The following is a 23332-nucleotide window of genomic DNA, read 5'->3' on the forward strand; positions in this document are numbered from 1 at the left end:
ACTTTGAATTTAACAGTAGAACAACCTGCAAATTTTTCTGTAAAGAATTCAAAAGTGTCACATAGTGGCATAAAGTGGTGTTTCATCATTGGTGTGACTTTACTTGAAGGAGGCCCCTTGTTTAGTGCTTTTATCCTATGGTTGCATAGTGCTTTGTGTACTTATTTGTAGCATTCCTTAAAGAGTTTTTAAATTGAATTTAGCATTTGTAGAGGAGCTTCTTGATTTGCAGTGGCTGAGTCTTGTGTTGAGTGCCAACCAGCAGGTGATGAACCTTCATCAGAGGTGCTTGCCTTCCCTGGGTGTGTTCCCTGCCTTCTTCCTTGGGATTTTTGGTGGTGGTGTTCTGCAATTGCTTAGAGAGTGTGTTTACTAGACACAGTTGCACAGGTTGGCAGGTCTTGTGAGGTTGCCCAGTATTTTTATGTAATAAAACTTGTCTGAGATGTTATAATAGAAGAACCTATTTAAATTTAAGATATTATGCATGCTCCTGCAGCTCATTTTCTAGGTTTGTGGCTTTTTTGTCTCCTGTAGTATGGCTAATCCCCAATTACACAGAATTTGTCCTTTTGACTGATCAGTGTTCATGCAACCAATATTTCAGCTGAAATAATTAGGTTTAAGTACAAATCAAGCGGCAATTATAGGTTGTATCTCTTCCAAGTTTATGCTGTACTACTTAAAGAAGTTAATTTGAAGGGAAAAAAGTGCTTAAAAGAAATGATAGTATGTGGCTCTGAGATTTGACCCCTTTTCTGAGAGTCTAATTGAACTATATTGTTTGATACACTCTAATGAAATTAGGTGACTGCTTTGGCTAATAATAAATAACCCACATACTTGTTAAGTGGTTACTCACTACTTCAAATATTAATAAATTGTGGTGATTTTCAGAAAAACTGTAGTGCAGTCTGCTTTGTTCCTGGCCTTGTGGTTGGATTAAAGATTTCTATAAGCATTGGAAAAGCTTTGGATGAAAACTGGTCATGTAACTTATTCCAGGGAGGATCTGGTAGGAGCTTCATGAATCCTTCAGGCTAGTGGTGGCTATTATACTATGGTCAACTGAGTTCCACTGGTTATTCCAACTTTTCTCTGCTTTTTGCTCACTCCAGCATTTGCATGGATGTATTGTGAATTGGATCAGAAAACAGATATGAATTTAAAATCTGCTGCAGTTCTGTGTTTATTATTTTGATTTTGCTGTTTTTTAAAGTTTATTAGATTTTGCTGTTTGAAACTACAGGTCTCTTTTAGCAGTTGTTCTTTGATTTGGATTGTGGTTTACAGTTTTGGGACATGATGGGAACATTTGGCATAAGGAATTAAAATTAAGTTGATTCCATGGGGTTAGTTGTAAGTTTCATGTTCTGAATGCTATTTCCTTCCAGTGTTCAACTTGTATTTTCGTGCTTTGTAGGAAGAGATAATTGTGGGCACCAGTGATATGTAGTGGATGTTTCTGGAACTACACTGAATTTGAATTGCAGAACTGGAGAAAAAGTACATTTTTCTTCCATCTGTGGTTCAGCTGAATTTAGTCAAATCCGAATACAACAGGTCACTGCTGAGAGCTCAGGAACTGCTTGCAACTTAATATTAACTGATAATATTGATAATAACTGATAGTATTGATAATAACTGATACTGGCAAATGAATGACCTGCTCTCAAGTAGTCACTGCTCCAGTGAATCTATACTTTTCAAGTTAGTACTGATACATGGTTATCTCCATGTAGCAGTAGATGTAAAACTTGAACTCATGAAAATCTGTCAGCTGCATGTGGCTTTGCTGGCATTAGGAATATGTTTGCAGCTATTTAAATCCTGTGTTATCTTTGAGTTGCAGAAAGACAATGGGACCACTGGCACGCTGACAGAAAACGTGCTTCTCCAAGCAATTGAAGGGCAGAATCAAGAGCTCTCAGCTTTTTCTGAAGCAGTTACAAAGTAAGGAATGACTAAATATTAATTAACTTTCAGAAGAGAAAAAAAAAAGCTAAATGATTCATTTTCAGTTAGCTTGACAGGAACAGTCCTATATTTTTTTTGCTTGATGGGACAAATTTCAGTATGTATCCTTTTTCCTTTTCTTATCTCAGATTTTCCTGGTTTTGTCCTGGTTTGTTTATTTTTTTTCAAGAATGCAACAGAATTGTTAAGATCTTCAGTACTAAGATTATTGTTATCTTATGTCCTCCTTCTTATTTTGGTTCTGTGGCTTTCACTTTTCCTTGTTTTTGTGATAACCTTTTTATCCTCAAAGTATTTTTCTTTGTCTCAATTTTTTATTGCAATTTCTGTAGAAAGAGTTGTAAGTCTTTTTTTTTCTTGTTAGCTGAGACACCTCACGAAGTCCTACACTCTGTGGATTTCCAGCCTTTAAATGCTTTTTATTTTGTTGCTTCCACAACTGGAATTCTGTAGCATAAAGTCTTTAAACTTGTCTCTCTCCTTTGATGCCTAAAGATCAAGTAAAGTTTCTTAAAGATCATGTGGGATTTTTTTCTTACTGCCACAATTTAATGAGAGATTATTTTTTTGTGCTCTTAGAGGAAACAAACTACTGTTGCCTTTTTTCCATTTGAGATCAAAATTCAAGAAATAATGGAGTAAATACAGATCTTTGAATCTCAATGATAGCATCTGTTTTTTTAAAGCAGGAATGTTTGTGAAAGGAAAAGGAAACTCCACAAAAATAGTGAAAATTCATATATATGGGAAACTTACTGATGATGATTAGTACAAAGCTCATATAGGATAGGCTTGTTGAAACACTTTCTGGTTAAATCTAATTGTTACCCTTTCTTTCAAGACCCAGTGTTTAAAATACTGATATGCTTTCAACTGGATAACTCTTGCTGGAGGATCTTGCTATTGTCCAGAATCAAGATGATGAAATAAATGATCTTTACAGAGTAGTTATGTTCTTAATCTCCTATAATATTACTTTAATATTAGCAGAATTTTAAGGTTAAATTATTTTATACATGTTAAATAGCAGGAGATTAAAAGCAGCTTTCCAAGTATGGTTTATTCACTTGTAGGTAAACAGTTCTATACTGCTTATGTCCTAAATAAAAGCCTTTACCTCAATTAAGGCCTCTTCCTCAACTTCCATAGCTTGGAATAGCTTACCTTCTGAATGGTATCTAAATTCAGATTAGAGATTAGACTTCTAAAAGTTGAAACATGTGAAGAGGCTTGTTGGTTTCTGGTTTCTTTGGTTTTTGTTTTTTTTTTTTTTTTTCTTTTTAGAGCTTTACTTCTGCAGAAGTTGTATATGTCCTGTAAGAATTGACCTATTAAATATTTTAAGCTATGTGGAAAACCTGCCTAATTATACACTTAAGATTTTTCTCCTGTCTAACTACTGGTTGGGTAATTATTGTGGGCAATGTTCTGTTGAGAGTAGAAAAATTAAATGGTGCTTTGCACATGCAATTTAGGTAGAGAGCCAAAGGTAGTCTTTACTGTTCTGCCTTGTGGTTATTACCATGTTATTTTGCTTTCATCTTGTTCTTCTCCATTGCAATGTTTCATAAACCTTCTCTTCTTCCAGATTGAGGACCAAGTTTCCTTATACTGATCAGCAAACAAACCCAGGTTTTGTGCTGAGTCCAATCATGCTGCAGAGAAATATAAGTGGGGAGAGTGCCAGTATCAAAGTTTCAATAGAAATCGAAGAATTCCAGCAACCAGTAACTTTCACATGTGATGGTATGTTCCTGCTTCTTGAGTTGGAGTTTGCTTTTGAAAGACTGTACACTCAGCCCTGGAAAATTTCAGTTTTTGTAATTCCTGGGTCTCTGGGGCATGAGTTGTTTATGGGAAATGTGGAAGAGGTAACTGAGGAAAGGACTAGTTCTGGGTCAGTGCCTCCATCAGAAAATATTTAGAAGTTGACAAATTGAAATATTGTCTGTAAAAAAAGAAAAGTCCAGCAAACCAGAAGCACTATTCTGTCCATAGCTGGATAGAATAAAACAGTTTTCCAAGACTTTTTACTTCATAGTTATTGAGGGGATAATGACACCAGGACTGAGATTTTTAGTGTTTAATTTTTAATTTCAACAGTCTAACATATTTTAAAATAAATTTTTGTAGGCTATCTAAAAATTCAGGCAAACTGCTGCTGGAGAATAGGAATAAACACTAAAACTATGTATTACTTGCCTTAATACATGCTTATGAACACAAACACTAAAATAATACTGTCGGATGTGCCACAACTGGCTGTCCCAGTTTTGTGGGTAACCAAGGATATTGGTTTGGGGTGGACCTTTGAGGTTTGCCTGGCTGTACTACATACATTCATATTCTCTGTGCAGTCTTGACTGCACAGTGGTTGTATTTGTAACTGCATGCTGTCAACTTCTGGCAGTTCTGGCTGATGAAGTCACTGGTAATAAATTTTTTTGCCTCTATACTTCTGTAGTCTCTTGTCACTTGTGAGGGTTATTATTTGGATCTTAACTTCTAACAGCATAGATGCTTCAGAGCTGGTTCTCCAAAGATCTGGAGTTATTCTGTTGCTCACATGAACTTGCTGCTCTCTTGGAAAAACAAGCTCTCAGTGCATCAGTGTTTTCATTCTATATTAAGTAGCTGGGCCTTACATTTTATTCTGTGGTAACTGAATCTTTTTGTTAAGAAATGAGGTGGATTGTAAATATAGCCTAGGAAGGGTTTCTGCACTTAATCCTTAAGACTATACTTTGCTAGTATTACAGGCTTAATCCTTTCCTACAGAAGGCTTTGGCAGGGTAACTAAAATGCTAGGGCTTCAGCCCTTTATTTCTGGTATTTTTTGTGACTCGTTTGGAATGCATTTTGCATTCTAACCCGACATACTTTCTCCTTTGCACTTTCTACTCCCTTCCTTTTTTATGAGGCTGAAACTGATCTTAGTTAAAACTACTTGTCTTCCATAGCTGGTGAAAGGTGGGTATGTGACTTGTAATGGAGGTATTGAAAGTTATTCTCTACCTTTAATTCCTTCTCTTCTTGGTCAGATTGTTACATTCCTTGGCATCCTGATGTTAGAGCTGCTGTGGCTTTCAGTCTTGCTCGGAAGGAGCTGCAGGCTTTCAGTGCTCTGACAACTGTTTGTAGAAAGGGCCCAGGAGGGAAATGGATGAACTTTAGGGCTTATTTGGATTAATTCTGCATTCATTTATTAGACTTTGCATCGAAGTTTGCTCTATCTGAGCAAACATTGTTTGTCAGCAAGAAATTAATGTCTTTGAATAAGATGTAGGGCAGGGAAAAGGTGGTAACATCTTTGCAGGGCTGGCAGACCTTTGGCAAGGCAGCCTGTGGCTACAGCACAGAAACTATCCCTGTGTGAAATATCACTACATCTTTTCTCTTCATCAACTGCCACATATATTCTCTGCTGAAGGTAGTACAGTCTTTCCACCCAATAATAAGTTAAACAGTCTTAATGACTTAAAGTGTTTCTGAATTAATACTTCCCATCATTCCCTGTTCTTGAATTTCACACAGTCATTCTTCACATGTGCTTGTATACATCTCTGCTTGTAATAATTAATCATTTGTTAAGGTGAAGCACATGTGTTATCTTTTGGAAAATATTGTGGCATTACCTCTGTATCTGCCATAGAGGTAATATTTCTTTCTTAAAAAAAAAAGGATAAAATCAGGAAGGTCCCTGGAGTGGGGAAAAACCCCACTCTGAAGGTAATGACAAAATATAAAATTGCTTTTATATAGTAGCTTTTTTACAAATTTTTGAGGCACTTGGATATTATTTGCAAATGATTTGAAGGAGATCACCTGAAACTAGGTAGGGAGGGCTAAGAGAGCATTTTGTATTTAAACATTTGTGTCATTCAAACTTATCTGTATTTTTAGACAGTGACAGCTGGTGGCTCTGGGGGAATGGATTTTGGGTTTGACTGGGATTATATTTTTGGTCTGTAGATACAGGATGGAAGAGAGACTATTTTCCAAAAAGCATTGAGAGCCTGATGCAGAAGTACTGCTAGCTAAGAGTTGCATTTTGCAAAGGCTTGGTGATGCTTACTGAGATCACTGAGATCTGCTCTGTACTAAGTACAAACTTCCCTAAGTGGAAAAAAAAAGGGGAAAAGGGCTTTCAGCAGGATTTATCTCAGCAACAGCTGATACTCAGTTCCTCAAAAGCCAAACAAATAGAGTAGTTCAATCTCCAACTCTTCAGATGGTGTTTTTTAAACTGAAAGTGCTTCTGGGATCACTTACCTGTTTGAAGTCCTTGTTAAATAGGGCAAATTTGTAATAAAATAAAAAAAAAAAGAAAAATGCTATTTTCAGTCCTGCAGACAGTGTTTGTACTTCTGGTTCAGTGACTCCACTGTATCCTAATTTTTAATTTTTTGGAGCTTTTTATAATGGCAGTCAGGTTTCATGAGATACCTTTCTTCATGAGAGAAGTGAAGATCTCAAACAATAAAATTTAGGTGATAATAGAAGTGTAAAAGTCTCTACAAGTACAAAAATCAATTTCATTAAATACCTACAATTTGTAAGTGAGCAGTAGTTAATATCACTCGCTATAGATTTGTATTTAACTTTGAGATATAATTTCTTTAAACAGTGAGTTCCCCTGTTGAGCTTATAATAATGCAGGCGCTTTGCTGGGTGCATGATGACTTGAATGAAGTGGACAGTGGCAGCTATATACTCAAAGTCTGTGGCCAAGAAGAAGTTTTACAGAAGTAAGCAAACTCTTTTTCATTAATACTTAATTTCATGTTTTTTTGTGACACAGTTACTGGAAAGTGCATCTCTAGTGATTAAATGTGTGAAAGAAACCTTTAAAATGTAAGGGAGTCACTCTTTGCACAAAGATCAGAAGTATTTGGAATTGGCTCTGGGACATAGCAAAGTATGTTGTCATCACCTCTGTTCTAATATAGATGCATATTTTCTAGAGCATTTCCATATTGTAGCTTTTGAGCACTCTTCAAATCTCAGAAACTGAAAAAAAATAAAGATCAACTGTTTTCTAATAAACTGAGGGAGTTGTGGTTTGGTAGGGTTTTGTTTGTTTCTTGGTTTGATTTTTGATCTGGTTTTTTTTGTTGTAATTTTTTTCCTAAACCAGAGGTTAAAAAAGTCCCATTCTGGGTTAGAATATTTGGTTGCAGTGTTAACCACTGTGGTTAAGAGCTTTAGCACAAGTACAGGTGTCTGCAGCAGTGTATAAAAACTTGTGCAGAAGTAAAAAATCAGATCAAGGTTGGCGTGGAGGTTGATTCACCATTTCCTTACTTCATGGCAACAGGTTGCCTGGAATATTTGGTGTGAGTTTTTGGGCAAGTTGTGACCGTGCTTGCTTTTGTTTCTCAGCAAGCACTGCATAGGAAGTCACGAGTACATCCAGAGCTGCCGGAAGTGGGACACGGACATCAGCCTGCAGCTGCTGACCCACAGCGGGATGTGCAGCGACCTGGCTCGGACAGTGAGTACTGCTGGGCTGCAGGAGAGGGCTGGGCCCAGGCTGTGACCTCCTTGTGTGACTGACACATGAGCATGCCTGCCTGCTGTTGGGAGTGCTATCCTCTTATCCTGCGAGGAAGTGAAATACCTAACTGATCTTTTCAAAGCAAATTACATAAATGTGGATAATGCCTCTTACTAGAACCAAGCATTTTATACCTAGAAAAGGTATGCTAGCAGTTGGACTAAACTTGAGGCTTGAAAAAGAAGGAACAAATTTCAGAGTTAAACAGAAGTTGGGAACAGTTTTTGAGTTTAATTAAATATGTATCAGACCATCAAGGAAGAAGGAAGGAGTATCTGGTATCTGCATAGTTGGGCACTTGATGGCTGTTTCTTCTCTCTGTCCCCATGTGTACACATTTCACAGGCTATTAAATAGTAGTTTCTTTTCCCCTCTGAAGAGATCACATTATATGTTTCCCCTTCAACACCCCAGGTGTTAGTAATTAATTTTCTAAACGTTATGCATATTACATAAAAATGAGAACTGGATTTAGTACCTAATATTTTATTGCAGGAAGATGATGACAGGACACCTGTACATCTAACCAAACACCTCTACAAAGTAGAAAAGCCTTTCAGAGAACCTATCATAAGGTAATATTTTGTGCTTATTTTAATAATCAAGTGCTGATCACTGCTGAATTCCTGACCAAGGTTCTGTTCTGTTCTTGTTCTTGTGTTCAAGAGCTTTTATTTCTTGCAGGTCTTCCATTGAAGAGCTTCTTGAGGTGTATCACAAGCAAGTTAACATAGCCCTTAAGAATGAGGTAAGGTTTATTGCTGAACCAAAAGTAGCATGACCAAAGTCACTGGTAAGGTAGCTGGCAAAAAGACTTGCAGGTTTTCTCAGGGAAACTGAGAATCTGAGCAAGCTGTCAAATGGGAAATTATAATCATGGGTATTTAGATTGATGTTCTTCTTCCTGGATTTTCTTGCAAACCAGTTATTACCTGATTATCACAACTAGAAATGTATCTTCCAAGTCCTGGGGTGCAAAATAGCCTCTACCTCATACATTCAGGAGAACAGGGAAGAAGTCTGAATTCTGACTATGGCTGTTGTTGACAGCCATGACCAATGGCTAGCAGAAAAATACTAGCAGAAATAAATCTGCATAATAAAAAGCAGGAAAAGTTGTGTACAATGGAAATTGGAACTGAAGCGTGTTTGGAACATGCAAGTAAGTTCTACAAAAGCATAATAATGTTTTATTCTGCATTATTTAATTAATTTAAAATACCCTGTCAAAAAAATTGTCTCTTTCAGTGTATGATAGGTAGCTTAAAGCAGCTTGAATGTTGAATAGTTATGAGTAATATTCCATCTGCAAAAGCTTAAGGATATAATCTGCATTGCTCATTTCTCAAAGGAGAAGCTGCATTTAACTGCTGATAGTAATGTAACTTGGAGTCTTAAATGTATCAACATTAGATAACTGTTTTTCTTAACCAGTCTCAAAATTAATTACTTAATTGCAATACTTTGCATTTCCACTATGTTTGTTTGCCTCTTCAGGAATGCAGGTCTGAACAAGCTGCTGTCTACTATTTCCATACTCCCTTAATATTATTTAATTCCCTTGGTGGTGATTCACCATGTTCTCAAGGGTAGTTTTGAACACAACCTTTTTGTAGAAGATTGAGCTGTTACTGCTCCCTGCCATGGTGGTGGAGTTGTTGATTTCCTCTTGCAGCTGCTTCAACTTCTTTGTTGAGCAGTGATTTCACAGACTGAGATGAGGAATGCAAAACATCTCGATTCAGATTTGTGTTCTAGTCTTTGTTGAGCTTGTAGGAAATTAAGCTTTTTGAGATTGGGAGATGTAGTTCTTAGATGGTGATTATTAGGTCCAAATAGCAGCAGTTCTGCATCTGAATTTTTTTACTTCATGAAGTGAATTTCTTTACATATTCAGTAGTTGAAGATTGCTAATCCAAGTGAAGAACGATAATCCATAAATCATTTGTACTTAGGCTTTGATTTCACATTGTTCACACTTTGGAAGTTATCAATTGTCTTTTTATTGGGATTTGAGAGCCTGTGAGGAAAATAGCAGTGGAAATGTCTGTTTCCATGTCAGAAAGAAGCTGTTACTTTCAATTTGTTAGCTTTGGAAGAATGGCTTAAATATTTACAGTGTCTTCTGATTTCTGTGGTTATTTTGTTACCAGAATAGTTAATTGTTGCCAGGTAAATCTCAATTTAAAAACCTGATTTAAATGGCTTCTTTGCTACCATTTGTAGGAAGACCATGAGTATAAGTCTGGGAGAGTGGTGGTTGGGAATCAATTTACATCTTAGTGAGAGAATATTGCAGTAATTATTCCTCTTATTTAGTTGTAAGTACTCAGAAGTTATTGTGAAAGAAACCTATACATTAGACATTTAAAAAGTAAACTTATTTTTAAGAAGATATTTTAATTTTCTACATATGCTCTTTAAAATTGGGTGAAGACTTTCCTTATATTAAAAAACAAACCCCAGGAAACCTAGGATAATTCAGATTTCACTTGAGTGGCTTTTCTTCTGTTGGAAGAGTAGAGAGAAAAGAATATTAGGAGCAGCTCAAGTTTGTCTTAAGTAGCCTACGAAAGTAAATTAAAGTGAAATAAAAAAGATTAGTTCCATCATGGAAGCAGTACTGTAGTGTAAGTAATAGAAGTGTCAGTGTAATTCACAGTTCTTCTTTGAACTGCATTTACTTTTTAGGCCATGAGGGAAACTGAGCTTAGTATCTCATCAGAAAATAATTATTTGTCAACAGTTTAATAGAAAAATGGTTGGGAACATCCTAATGTTTCCTGGCACCCCATTCTAGGATCTGTACTACTGTTTTTGGCATTCATAAGGAAGTTTTCAATATTGAGGTTTTTCTTTATTCCTGTCATTAGACCACAGTTTCATGTAAAGGAGATGTGCATCTAATAGTGACAATTTCTTGGCAATTCATTAAAAAACATTAAAGCAATACTGGTTTTCACAATTGTGATTGGATCAATCTGTTCTCTCATACATTCCTTATTAGAACCAGCATAAAGCAGTAGATCATGTAATTAAGACTGTCAGAAAAATCTGTTCCACATTGGATTGTGTAGAGACTCCTGCGGTAACGGAATCAGTGAAGAGGCTCAGGAGGGCTGTTAATCTCCCAAGGATTAAACATGCTGAGGTAAACTTTCACTCTATAAATTGCATGTTTTAACTGATAAATCTTCTTTCATTCTTTAGTAGCTGGAAATACCAGCAACAGTTTCGTCAGGGTTCTGTTGGGATTTTTTTGGTTGCGTTTTACTTATTTATTTTACTTGACACCTTCCATTTATTTTGACATCTCTCTGCTGTTAATGCATTAATCGCTTGCTTTGGGAATATTTTCCTTTTCTAAATAGTCACTGTTTAAAAACTGGTTTTAAAGTACTGTTTTCTGGTTCTGTAACTAGAAAGTTGTGTCACAGCAGATGCCACTAAATCTGACTGAGGGGAACTGACAGGAGCTCATGCTGTCTAAAATTAATGCAGTTATGTTTTAAAGGAGGAATTGACATCATGTATTTTCCCAGTAGTGTTTGTGACTAGCAATAGCATCTTAAAACTCTTAACTGTTCATGCTCCTGCATTCCTGAGCATAAGGACAAACCCAAAATCTCTCAAACAGCACAGAATTTCATGATGCAACTGCCTTATAATAAATGGTTCACTTGAGCAGGACAGTCTCAAGTCATGTTGTCGAAAACAGTCATTAAGTGGAGAAGTGTGCAAATAAAAAAGCTAAATAACATGCTATTTTCGTTGTCCTTATTACAGTGGCAACTCACGTGATGGTCTCTTTGCTTTTAGCTTCATCAGTTCAGTGATATATTTGTAATACTGAGCAGAAGACAGATAAATGTAGTTGTCACAAGTACTAAAATTCTACAGGGAAGTGCAGAAGACATTAAGACAACATCATGAAATACAGCATATAAATATTTTTTTCAGTGTTTGTTTTTGATAGGAGAAAGCTGTAGAAATAACTAGATTACAGTCTACAAATAGCTCCCAAAAATAACATTGCTCCAGCAGAATTTGAAAAAGGTGGGATTTTATGAATAAAACCCTCTGATTATTTTATGATGGACATTGGCTTACACAGTATTGTGTATGAAGACATGTAGGACTGCTTTCAGAAACAAAAATGCTGTAAATATTGGAGACTGTTGCATTGTAATCTTTGGTAAGACATTATTTGATTTTATTTTTTTCCAAAGTAATTCTTTGTGGTTGGACAAAGTGGGCGTGTTTTTGTAAGAATGTGAAATTTCTTAATATTCAAACTTTTAAGTTGAAGATGCTCAATTAGTACACTAAAAGTGTAAGGAGAGCTTTCATTCTTCTGCAGCACTTGTGGCAAATTTCTTAAGAAGTTACAAATTCACTGGGGTTTGATTTTAAGCCACAAGCTTACTTTTCTTTAAAAATTTTAGTTTTATCAGGACTTGAATTTGGCATGAAACCCTTCCTGATTAGAAGGGAGTAAATTTCCATGATTTGTTTGTCACCTCTTGGTTTCAACATTGTCTTTGTTGAGACTAGACATTGCTGTGATGTTGCAACATGTTGAGACTTCCATTTTAGCAGACCAAGAAGCAAACAAAGATAGTACAAAGTAACAGTCCTTACTGTTCATTTTCTCAGTTGTTTAATGTTTTTTTATTCAGTAAATTTATAACTGCCAGCAAAAGGTATCTTACCAAATGCCACAAACAAAAGAAAAAAAAAAAAAAAAAAAAAAAAAAAGCAGCTGTTTAGATTTAGATTACTGGCCAAAAAGCTAATGACCTCTGCTTTCATCTATAACAGCCCTGAGCAAGTTTTGTCTCTACCTAGAGAAGTTAGATTATTCTGAGCAATATTCCAACGTACTGTGTCTTTCTGGACTTCATATAAAGAACGTCAAAGCAGTTGACTTGACAAAAAATGAGCTTTTGAACATGGTGAATAGTTGCTGCATTATATGGAAATTGTGATACTGTTAACTCTTGAGGAACTTTGAGAGAAAATGTGTTTACATAAACTTAAATATAAGCCTCATTCAGATAGATGATAATTTCTGTAGAAGATACTTAATAGCCATGAAAAATTAATACGGATTTTCAGTATTGAAATTTCCTCTTTCTTTCTGTAGGTATCCTTAAAATGTGGTGATGATAATAGCAAGAGCCCCTCTGGTGAGTAAAGTTCTTAAATTTTTATTCAAAAACTGTTTTGAGGTGGCTAATTTAGAAAGAAATGCATTAAAATAAATTATCATTTAGGTTCACTGAAGCCTTTAAACCCTCTGAAAGTGAGTATAGACCAGTTAACAAGAGCAGTTGAGGCCCTTCTGCAGCTCCACACGAATTCCTGTAGCAGTTCAGCAGCAATTTCTCCAGAAGACAGTAAGAGTACCAAGGAAGCTTGGACTGCCACAGAACATCTCCAATTCACAATATTTGCTGCTCATGGAATTTCTTCTGGTTGGGTGTCAAAGTAAGTGACTTATTGTAAAATTCCCCCTTTTATATATTTTTTAAAATATTTTAATGGTTTTTTTTATGTTTTTTTGTTTAACTTCCTTGTCCAGTTATGAAAAATACTACTTGATTTGTTCTCTGACTCATAATGGAAAAGATCTCTTCAAACCTGTTCAGTCCAAGAAGGTTGGCACATACAAGAACTTCTTCTACTTGATCAAATGGGATGAACTGTAAGTGACTTTAGTCTGTTAAAACTCAATAAAATGCTGTGTTTCATCTAGCTGCTGAATGCAGTCATTCAAGCAACTTGTGGTTCTAATTCCATTTCAAGCATCCAAAAAACAATTTACTGATCAAAATCAGAAATATTTTTCCAAATGGAATTTCAGTACTCATTGTAAAAAGGGGAATGAAAATGCTGGACAAGTGCCCTGTGCTAATGTGTTTGTAGCATACAATTACTGGGACTTGGGAAGGTCATAACATTGCTTGCAATGGGAATGGCTTGTGCTGCTGTAAGAGGGATTAAAGAATAAAGCTTGCTTGTATGTACTGCTAAATTGATGTAAATGGAGAGGAAAAGCAGTGTCTCACTTTTACTAACATGAGTGTTTAATCAGTTTTTATCCCAAATATAGAGGATAGAAAGGAAGAGCATACAGAGAAAAGACAGGGAGATAATGGCAGGTGGTATCTGCTAGCTGAAAGGGGAACATTTTTCAGTATCCCTGCACAGCTTAAGCTCTGCCACTTGAGTTATCAGGCAGCCTGTCATAGCTAAAGCATCATCTGAGCTCCATGGTGCCCTATATCTATTCTCCTGACTGTTTTTAAAGGTCAGAGATAGACCCGAAAGAATTCCCTGAAAGTTTCCGGTGAACAAATTATTTCAGATCAGCATTGAGAGTTTTTAGAACACCTGCCTTCAGAGAGTACTCCAGCTACCTTTTTTTTTCTGGTGATGCATGGGATTAATTGTTAGATCTTTTGCTGGCAAGTACTAGTGTATTACAGTGAAAAGTCTGCTAAAAGCTGCTGTCAACAGTGTGGTCCTTTATAGTGCAATTGTTTTAAAGATAAATCAAACTAAAAGAACATTTTTAAGCAGTAAAAACAGTGTAAACAAAAGTGGAAGCTTGAATAGCTCAGTGAAGTGTATACTCCTCAGCTGCTTCCTTTATAGATTTTGTACCATTTAGAATTCAACTTGCAGTATTACTTAATAGATTCTTTCATTTGGATGGGGAACTATTGTCTGCTGACCCTTTCAATCTGAAAAATTAGGAGGTGGCTAACATGGAACATTCTGTGTGCCCTTCCTAGTGAGTGGAGTGGGAAAACTGGTTATGCTGGACAGTCAATTCTGTGCAAGGAATGTGATTTATAGACAGAGATTAAAAGGGTTGTTCCACATCTGACTGTAGTACAGAAGTGTAATTAGCAGGTTTTACAAACCATTGGTGTGGGAGATGAAGTAGAGTGAAATATGATTGCATGGATATTTAACACTTGTTCTTCAATGTTAATTGACTTTTTGAAAGCAAAAGGCATAAATGGATTACATGGATAAGCCTGTAACTTACTAACTGCTGCCTTTTTTCTAACTGACTTATTTTTAATACTTTTATTTTATAGAATAATTTTCCCCATCCAGATTTCACAGTTGCCTTTGGAATCAGTCTTACGTCTGACTTTGTTTGGAATCCTAAATCAAAGTAGTGGGAGTTCTCCTGACTCAAATAAGCAGAGAAAGGGCCCAGAAAATTTGGGTCAGGTTTCTCTACCTCTATTTGATTTTAGGAGGTAAGTGTCCAAAACATGGGTAAGATTATCAATATGATTTGCTCTGTCTAGAGCTTCCTCCACACCCATAACTATAGAAATTGCCTCTCTGATACTGAATACAGTAGGCCATGATAAAGGTAGGAACTGTAAACTCTTCTGATACAGAAAAAAATACATTTCATTAAATAGAGGATAAAATGTGATCTTGTGTTGTAAGATTTCTATCTAACTGGCTAAAAAAACTTCACTGCTGGAGGAAGTTGAATATTGTTTGAATTATTATACCCTAGAATATTCTAAAATTATTCCTTTTGATTCAGAGATGGGTTTATTTAAAACAATTACAATAAAGAGATAATTAGCCAGTGTGTTAAACTTGAGGCATGTTTCTAGTGTGAACTGGCTTTCCTTCAAATACAGCTTCTGGATGCTATTATATGTTTTTCACAAAGAATGAAAAGCCTGCTGTAAGTTCCCTAAGCTGAGTGTTTCTGGATTGGTTCAAGTTGCTTTGTTCTTCCAAGTTTGATTACGAAGCTCATTCCAAAACACTTATCACTGGGGCAGCTACTCAGTGAGACATTAACCAGTAGGCTTGACCCACAGTGCTCAAATTAGACATCATGCTGCAGAAGTGATCACACCACTGTGAAACAGTTTTTGTATTCATGCTTAAGGTTTCCTCTTTATGTGTGCTGCTGATTTCTAGGTCTTACTGGGAGTTTAAATTGTCAAGCAAGGCTGCAAAAAGGCAGCCAGATCTTTCCTGGCCAGTTACTGCTGTGTGTTGCTTGTGGCTGTTTCTTATGCTTTGTGTCCTCTGGTTCTGGATTTGACTTTTAATTGTTCTTGTTTCTCTGTTGTCTGGTGATGATTCCAACAGCTTGAGGATGTCACAGAGTTTAGGATTTCCTGCATTGCAAAGGTGGCCTGCAGCTGCTTTCAGTCTCTACCAAAGCCTGGATTTCTTTTCATAAACGATGATTATTTTAGCCTTCTATTTAAATGCTGCATTTCAGTCTCCTATCTAAATACCACATTTCACAGTATTTGAAAATACAGCTTCTGATTTGAATTGCAAATTTATCTTGTTTTCATGGTGTTCTCACAGGAGTTTGGGGTGAAAACTGTGTTTTCTGTTCATGCAGAGCACTACAATGGTATGTGCTGTGCCAGAGCTTACTGAGTGGCCTGTATGTAGAAGCTCTAGAGATGCTTAGTGGTCTAACCCACTTGCAGTCCACACAAATTAAATCCAGACCTAGGTAATTAAAGCTGCTAGTCAAATACTCCAGTTACGATTGAAAATAGCATCAATGGCAGGCAGGAGCTACAACCTGAAACGAACTGAAATATAGGGAGAACAAAACTGGTCATGAATGTGTTTTGGAAGAGAGTCCATGACAAAGTTAGAACTCCTTTTGTTGAAGTGCATGTGGAGTGGCTTAAATCATCATTACATGTGGATGGGACAGAAGGCTGTGGCAACTGTATTAAATGGAGAATTATTAAAAAGAATGAGCTTTTCAGGTGTGCTTTAGTGATACGATATGGTAATCTTTATTGGCATGACAAGCTCCTAGTTAATCAATATTTACATATAACAACCTGTTCTTTATTTGAAATACTTATAAACCCTAAAATGTCTTTCAAAATATACTTAAGGCTTGGACTTCAAGCAGCCTTTTGAGCAACATTTTGATTCCAAAAGACTGATGGAAGTTTTCTGTACCTAACATTCAACACTTTATTGATTTATGAAGTGTCTTCAGTTGTGCCTTACTACAGCTGGAAATGGTATTAATATTGGGAATACACCGGCAAATGGAAATGTCATTTGATATGCCCTTGCAGAATCTGGTAATGGGAGAAGTCCAAGCAAATGGTGATGCCTGTAAGATTCATATGCCTGGGCCTTTTTTCTAGAAGCTAAGAAGAATGTGCATGTGTGTTTGTGTTCAGTTTTTTTCTCAGAGGCAAAAGTACTCCTTTTCTGACTTAAAGAACAGGGAGCACCTAATTAATCTGTATCAACTAAATGAACACTGAACTTTTTCTTTTGCCTTTTCCACCTAAAAGTTGTGTGCATCACTTTAAAGCACTTAAAGAACAGACAACAGCCAGTGAAAATCAGCAAATTAATTTGACAACTAATATCTTGGTGAAGTAATCAGACTGTGATATTAATAACCTGTACGTGTTCTTTTCTCAGATTGTTAACTTGTGGGACGAAACTTTTGCAACTGTGGACATCATCACATCCACATCATGTGTCAGGGGTGGCCAGTAAGAAAGGAAATATGGAAAGAATAGTATTGCAGGTTATACATAGTTCTGTTTTACTCTGTGCTTTGTTTGAATGTTGTGATTTGTAAGTCATATTAGGTGAATGTTTTGGAGAGGGGAAAAGTACAGCTAAGTAATATTTGAAAGTCATTATAGAATAGTGATTACTAAACTGTAAGGGCAAAGAATGGGAAGCTCCTGGAAATGTCTACAAATCTGTTATTAAATAACTGTCTGGAAGTAAGAGAAATCAGAAGTGCTTTGCATGACATGTGGTCAGTACTGGGAGAGAATGTTTTTGAAAGCAATCCTTAGAAATGTGCTGAGATGGGAGTTGTCTGGACACAAGCAGTAGCAACTCCAGCTCCTTTACAGAACATAAGTACCTCTCTTTCTCAATTCAGTTTTCTCTCCAATGAGAGGATGCCTTACTAGGCATGGCTCAGCAGTCCCAAAACATAGCCTGAGTGGGTGGCTGGGTGGAAACCACTGGTGTGGGTTTGAACAGCTCTGTGATTATCTTTGCTCCAAGCATTCTCACTTCTCTGCTGAGGAGTGCTCCAGCCACTGCATTGTGCAATAACACAGCTGTACATTTAGGAGCTGTCGTCATGTAGAAGAATTGAGATGGAAAAAAATACTCAGCAAGCAGTATCTGGGGACTGTTGCACTTATAGAACTGAAGAGTTCAGATTCCTAAACATCTGAGATTGCTGGAAGGGTGAGAGCTGTCTCTACTTAAGGACTTACATCATCTTTTATCTTTTTTCTTTTTTTTTTTTTTTCAGATTGACTTCCCATCCCATGCTTTTGATATTGAATATAAAATTCCTCAAGCTGCAAAGACTACTGTGCATCATTCTGTAGAAACATTAGAAAAACCAGTGAGAGAACGTCTCCTTGCCATTCTCTCCAAGGATAGCACCATTGGGTACGTCCATCTTTCCAGCTGGGCTCTTTTTGCATGTGACAATTTTGTAACTAGGGCATGGAATGCTTACATACTCTTAAGTTTCTGTAATTCTTTTAAAAATGTATCTTGAAGACCTATAGGGACTTAAACAAGAGATTGAATTAAGCATGTGAAATCATTATACTTAATGAGTTTCCTTCTGTTTTATTTGGCTGGTGCTATTAGTTTCTTGCTACAAGATTGCTGTCCCTTTGCCTGCCTGTTATATTCACCTGTTCCTGCTTGGCAGTTTTTCAGTTCTAGGGAGTTCCAGCAGTGGAGGTTCATGTGCCATGGGAGCTTTTCTGGCAGCCTCTCGTACTCATCTGCACCAAACAAACATTGATGATTTTGGTTTATTTCAGATTATACTTAAACTTAATTTTGTCCTGCCCAAATTATAAATTTGAACAAATGTTTCCTTAATGTTTGAGGCTTTATTTGGCTTTTCGTTTTGACTTTCCTGGAGGAAAGAGTAATTTCAATGTCATTCTATTCTATGTGTTAAATTATATGTCTGAATACAACAATCAGTGCACTGGAGTTATTCAGGTGATGGTTTGTCATGTATAAACTGAATGTATAAACAGCATTATAAACTGAAATGCTTTTGTCTGCAGGCTGTCAAAAGAAGATAAAGAATTTTTGTGGGAGAAGAGACATTATTGTCATAGCCATCCTAATAGCCTACCAAAAATACTGGTTAGTGCCCCTCACTGGGACTGGGCAAGTCTTCCAGAAATATATTCATTACTTCAGAGCTGGCCTCCTTTATCACCCTTAGCTGCCCTGGAACTACTTGATTCAAAGTAAGAAAACTGCAAATAGACTCTCTTGTGTTTTGTTCAACATTAAATTGTTCTTCTTTGGTAGAAGATTCTGGAATGGTGTTCTGTGGGAAAGTACTGCTGAATTTCTGCAGAAAAAATTAAATGTTTTAAAAATTTTAAAGAACCCCATGCTTACTTTATTGATGTAGGCTTAACCAAGTCATGTAGCAAAAGCACAGCAACTGTGGTTAGGGTTCTGAAGTTTAACATGCAGCAGGACAGGAATTAATACAGCCAGAGTTTTGAGAGGTTTTGAATGTGCTTGTCCTAAACATGCACATGTGGTTGCATCTTATGTGATGAAGGGACTTGTTAGGTCCCTTATTGAGCTTTTAAAGACTTTGTATGGTTGCTTTTCTATCTAGCTGATCTCAAAAAAAGAATAAGAAAAAAATCCTACATGAACAGAGAAAACTTAATGTGGATTTGTGGTGATTTTCTAGGTTTGCTGATCAGGAAGTACGAAATACAGCTGTGAACTGGATAGAGACATTGAGTGATGATGAGTTAACAGATTTCCTCCCTCAGTTTGTACAGGTAAGACTTTCAGCCTACACAGAAGTTGGAATTTTTCTGGCTCTTGAAAACCCAGAGGAATTGCTTCTGACTAGTAGCAAAAATGCAGTTGTGTGCCTCTAACTGTAAGGCACAGTAGGGGAAACAATTTGAATAAATAACCACTTTGTGACCATCAGAAGTATTCATGGTAACTCTGTGTGTGCATTAGTCACAAAATATATCTTCATCAAGAATTAAATGCAGACCTGATTTATGTAATTTCCATTTTATTTAGGCATTGAAGTATGAAACCTACCTTGACAGTGCTCTTGTGAAATTTCTTTTGGCTCGGGCACTGGGAAGCATTCGGATTGCACACTACCTGTACTGGTGAGGGTTTCTTTGTTCCATTTCTTATATACTGTGTGCGCCACCAGATTAATATTTCAGATAAAAAAAATCCTCCTTAACATCACCATTCAATAACATAACAATGACTGGGATGAATGGTGATTATACAGAGTGTAGATCCTGGTTGTTGGTTAGGTTATTTTAATGAAAGATAGTGCCTCTACAAAGCACAAATTTCTTGTCTTTTCTATTCTGTCTATCAGTAACTTCAGACATATGTATTTTAACATCTTAATATTGCATTGTTTGCTGTATTTTCCATAGGAAAATTTAACTTATATCTTTTATTTCAGGCTTCTTAAGGATACACTGTATGATACAAAGTTTGGTGTAAGGTATGAGCAAATTCTTGGAGCTTTTCTTTCAGTCTGTGGAAAAAGGCTCAGGGAAGAACTGGAGAAGCAGACCCGGCTAGTGCAGCTCTTTGGAATGGTAGCAGAAAGAGTAAAGCAAACAAGTGGATCTGCTCGGCAGGTGTGTATATTACTTTAATTTAAAACTAATCCACTTAATTGTCTTTTTAGTCTAAATTCAAAAGGTTATGTAAATGTATAGGAAGTTTTATGAACCCATTGCTTTGCAAAGTTTAATGAAGCTGATGCTTTTGTCAAGTTTGTCACCTGAAACATGTGGTGGTGAGGTGATAGGGCAAGAAGGTATAGGATGGTTTCTGTATATGATCAACTGGAAATTAATTTAAACCTATTACTGCTGAAGAATTATCTCATCATGCAAAAGAATGGGATATCTGTTTTTGTGCTGATGATAGAACTTGATGGAGTGGGATGCTGTCATCAGGTTCAGTCAAAAAAAACCCCACAAACATGTGTGATGAGTGTTACATTGCTAGGCTTAGGTATTTTTCATAGCTTAGCCAGCAGCTCTAGTTTCTAGCATTCCTTTGACATTGAGGAGTTAAAATAGTGCCTTAAGGGTAACTTTGTCCAGAAGCTTTCTGTAGATGCTTCAAAATGTCAGCTGAATTTTCTTTTTGTCTGCAGGTTGCCTTGACAAATGGCATGGAGCGTGTGCAGTTATTCTTCTTGAAGAACAAATGCCGTTTGCCTCTCAATCCCAGTCTTGTGGCAAAGGAGCTAAATATTAAGGTACTACACATGAAGGGTTTCAAAACCTTTTTGTAAAACTTACGTCTAGGTAAAGCTTTTACAAATGGAAAAAAAAACCACTTCAAGTGCTTGAAAGCTCTTCATACTGTGGAGATGGGGATTAATCAAAAATGCTAATGGAATAAGGCAGCAAAATTCAGTGAGCAAAGATAAAATGTGTACAAATACAGTGTAAAACCAAGGGCGCTTGTGTTAAAAAATAGATATATATCTGTAATAACTTACTACATCATCAGACCCTGTCTCCCGAGACCAGCAATCCTGAAAGTGCATGAAAAAGTCCTGTGTGCTTTAGTAATCAAAAGAGGAAATTGACCAAGAATATAAAGTTCAAGCAGTGAGTAAATACTGTCAAACACTTGAAACTACCTGATACTGATTGTGTCCAGATACGCTGGGGAGGTAGGCAGTAGCTTTATTTTACTGTGAAGTTCCGGCAAGTAATAATGTAGGAGAAGCAGGTTCATTATTTTTCCAGAACTTTGCAAGGTTTGACAATATCTGCTCAACCACGGTCTTGATTATATAATCATGCATGACTGAAAACCTAAAGGTTTGTTAATGCTTGAACTAATCCTGTGTTTGAGAGCTCATCTCACTTTCCTTCACTATTGTAACTGTTATATCATGAGCAGGGACTTGAAAGCAGATAAATGAGAAGATACTGTGAAACACACAAATACACATTTTTAATACATCTTCTAGGTTTCAAGAAAAAGCTGCTGATAAAATATTTATTAATGTTTTATTCACTCTTCCCTTCAGAATGTTTGAAACATCACTGTGCAGCACTGTTGGCTTTTGTACAAGAATTCAACAAATAACAGCCAAAGGGCTTGTTATTCAAAGGAAGCACGTATTCACCACAATTGAAATGTTTAAAGTCTGAATAGACACATTGTGTGTCAAACCTGCTTGCTGTCAGAATGTCTTGTTTTCTGGGCTAGCAGGAATAGTCCTTTCTGCCCATTGACACTAAATCTACTTGCAGGCCTGTTCTTTCTTCAGCTCCAATGCAGTACCACTGAAAGTTGCACTGATAAATGCAGACCCCCTGGGAGAAGAAATTAATGTGATGTTTAAGGTAGGCCTTACATGTGTTTTGGAGAAAAGAAGTTGAATGATAATCACTGTTTCATTGGTATAAATTAATTTTAGCATAGACCAATAAGCTTAGTTATTCCGTGAGTTTGCTCCTTTGTATCTGGAAAGCAACATGTAAAACATAAAAATAAAATATAAAAATCCACCACATGTGAAAATTGAATTGTAGTCTGTTTCTCTTTGAAGTTTACTGTGTCACTGGTTAACTTTTATTTTTCTATTTAAGGTTGGAGAAGATCTGAGGCAAGATATGTTGGCTTTACAAATGATTAAGATCATGGACAAGATCTGGCTGCAGGAGGGACTGGATCTAAGGATGGTTATCTTCAAGTGTCTCTCAACAGGAAAAGACCGAGGTGCTAAACCAGATGCTGCCTTTAATCTTTGCTTCCCCTCTTCAATTTCTTGTCACACTGATGTTGAAAAACCTCTGGGCAGATGGTGCCAAGGAACAGTTCCACTGCAAGGCACTTCAGTACTTGACAGTATAATAAGTTAGATTGTTCTGAATTTCCTGATGGCTGAGTGGCATCCAAATGTGTTTGTTCTCTTGAGTGTTCTGTTGTCAGTGAACAATGGGACAAATACAGTGATAAAAATCAAGGTTGATTTTCATGCTCGTAGTGCAACACAGGAAAATAATGTTGCTACAGCAATTCTTATTCTGAAAGTTTAATTATGGTGAAAGTATTCCAATGCAAACCGAAATGGTGAAGTATTTGGAATCTGCTGCAGTTGAGTCAGGGAGTATCATAATGGTACTGAAACATGTGAAAATAAGAAAAATTTGAACCAGCCCTTGACATACACACACACTGTCCCCCAGAATTTGTGTCATATTCTGGTGAAAGTTCCTTGGCAATATGAAGCTGTCTCTGGGGTTTGAAAGTAGGTCACAGAGCGCTGAGTGCAAATACTGTGCCCTGCACCTTGAGCATGCTTTTTGCTAGTTTTAGCTAATTCTGTAGAGGTTGCCAATGGAACCCAAATATATTTAAGAGGATAAACAATAACTGAAATATATCTTTAGTCAGATGAACAGCATGACCAAAACTCTTAAATACATGGAAAAGATGGACATTTAGTTTGGCAAAACTAGGCAAAAAGCTTCTATTTATGTAAGACTGGCTTTTTAGAGAAACAGATGGCTTTTCCTCCTACTCTGAATGATGACTTGATTTATGTAGCTTTTTTTTTCTTGCTGCTAATATTAGTGTCCTTAAAGATTGAAGGGGAAAAGTCAAATGGATGTAAATTACAGATGCACCTTTATTAGCTCTTGCCAAAATAGAAGTAAAACTCAGTTAATCAACTAAATGTTTTCCTTC

General features: G+C 36.5%; 1 protein-coding gene across 4 annotated transcripts in view; it reads left to right on the forward strand.

Moving 5' to 3' along the window:
• The window catches only part of PIK3C2A (phosphatidylinositol-4-phosphate 3-kinase catalytic subunit type 2 alpha), a 49025-nt gene that overhangs the window by 15758 nt on the left and 9935 nt on the right, over window positions 1–23332 (forward strand). For 3 of the 4 annotated variants that reach the window (XM_021525613.2, XM_021525615.2, XM_021525614.2), the window contains exons 3-22: window positions 1847–1953; window positions 3566–3723; window positions 6605–6725; window positions 7360–7471; window positions 8030–8109; window positions 8219–8282; window positions 10542–10685; window positions 12681–12723; window positions 12811–13024; window positions 13119–13241; window positions 14647–14814; window positions 17009–17117; window positions 17871–18013; window positions 18655–18843; window positions 19308–19401; window positions 19658–19752; window positions 20067–20247; window positions 20775–20879; window positions 21892–21984; window positions 22231–22360. In XM_021525613.2, the coding sequence (XP_021381288.2) occupies window positions 1847–1953; window positions 3566–3723; window positions 6605–6725; window positions 7360–7471; window positions 8030–8109; window positions 8219–8282; window positions 10542–10685; window positions 12681–12723; window positions 12811–13024; window positions 13119–13241; window positions 14647–14814; window positions 17009–17117; window positions 17871–18013; window positions 18655–18843; window positions 19308–19401; window positions 19658–19752; window positions 20067–20247; window positions 20775–20879; window positions 21892–21984; window positions 22231–22360 (2473 nt within the window). The remainder of the gene's footprint in view (window positions 1–1846; window positions 1954–3565; window positions 3724–6604; window positions 6726–7359; window positions 7472–8029; window positions 8110–8218; window positions 8283–10541; window positions 10686–12680; window positions 12724–12810; window positions 13025–13118; window positions 13242–14646; window positions 14815–17008; window positions 17118–17870; window positions 18014–18654; window positions 18844–19307; window positions 19402–19657; window positions 19753–20066; window positions 20248–20774; window positions 20880–21891; window positions 21985–22230; window positions 22361–23332) is intronic. The other variant, XM_021525616.2, reaches the window with a different exon arrangement.

This window comes from Lonchura striata, chromosome 6 (genome assembly GCF_046129695.1).
Source record: "Lonchura striata isolate bLonStr1 chromosome 6, bLonStr1.mat, whole genome shotgun sequence".
Classification (NCBI taxonomy): Eukaryota; Metazoa; Chordata; class Aves; order Passeriformes; family Estrildidae; genus Lonchura; species Lonchura striata.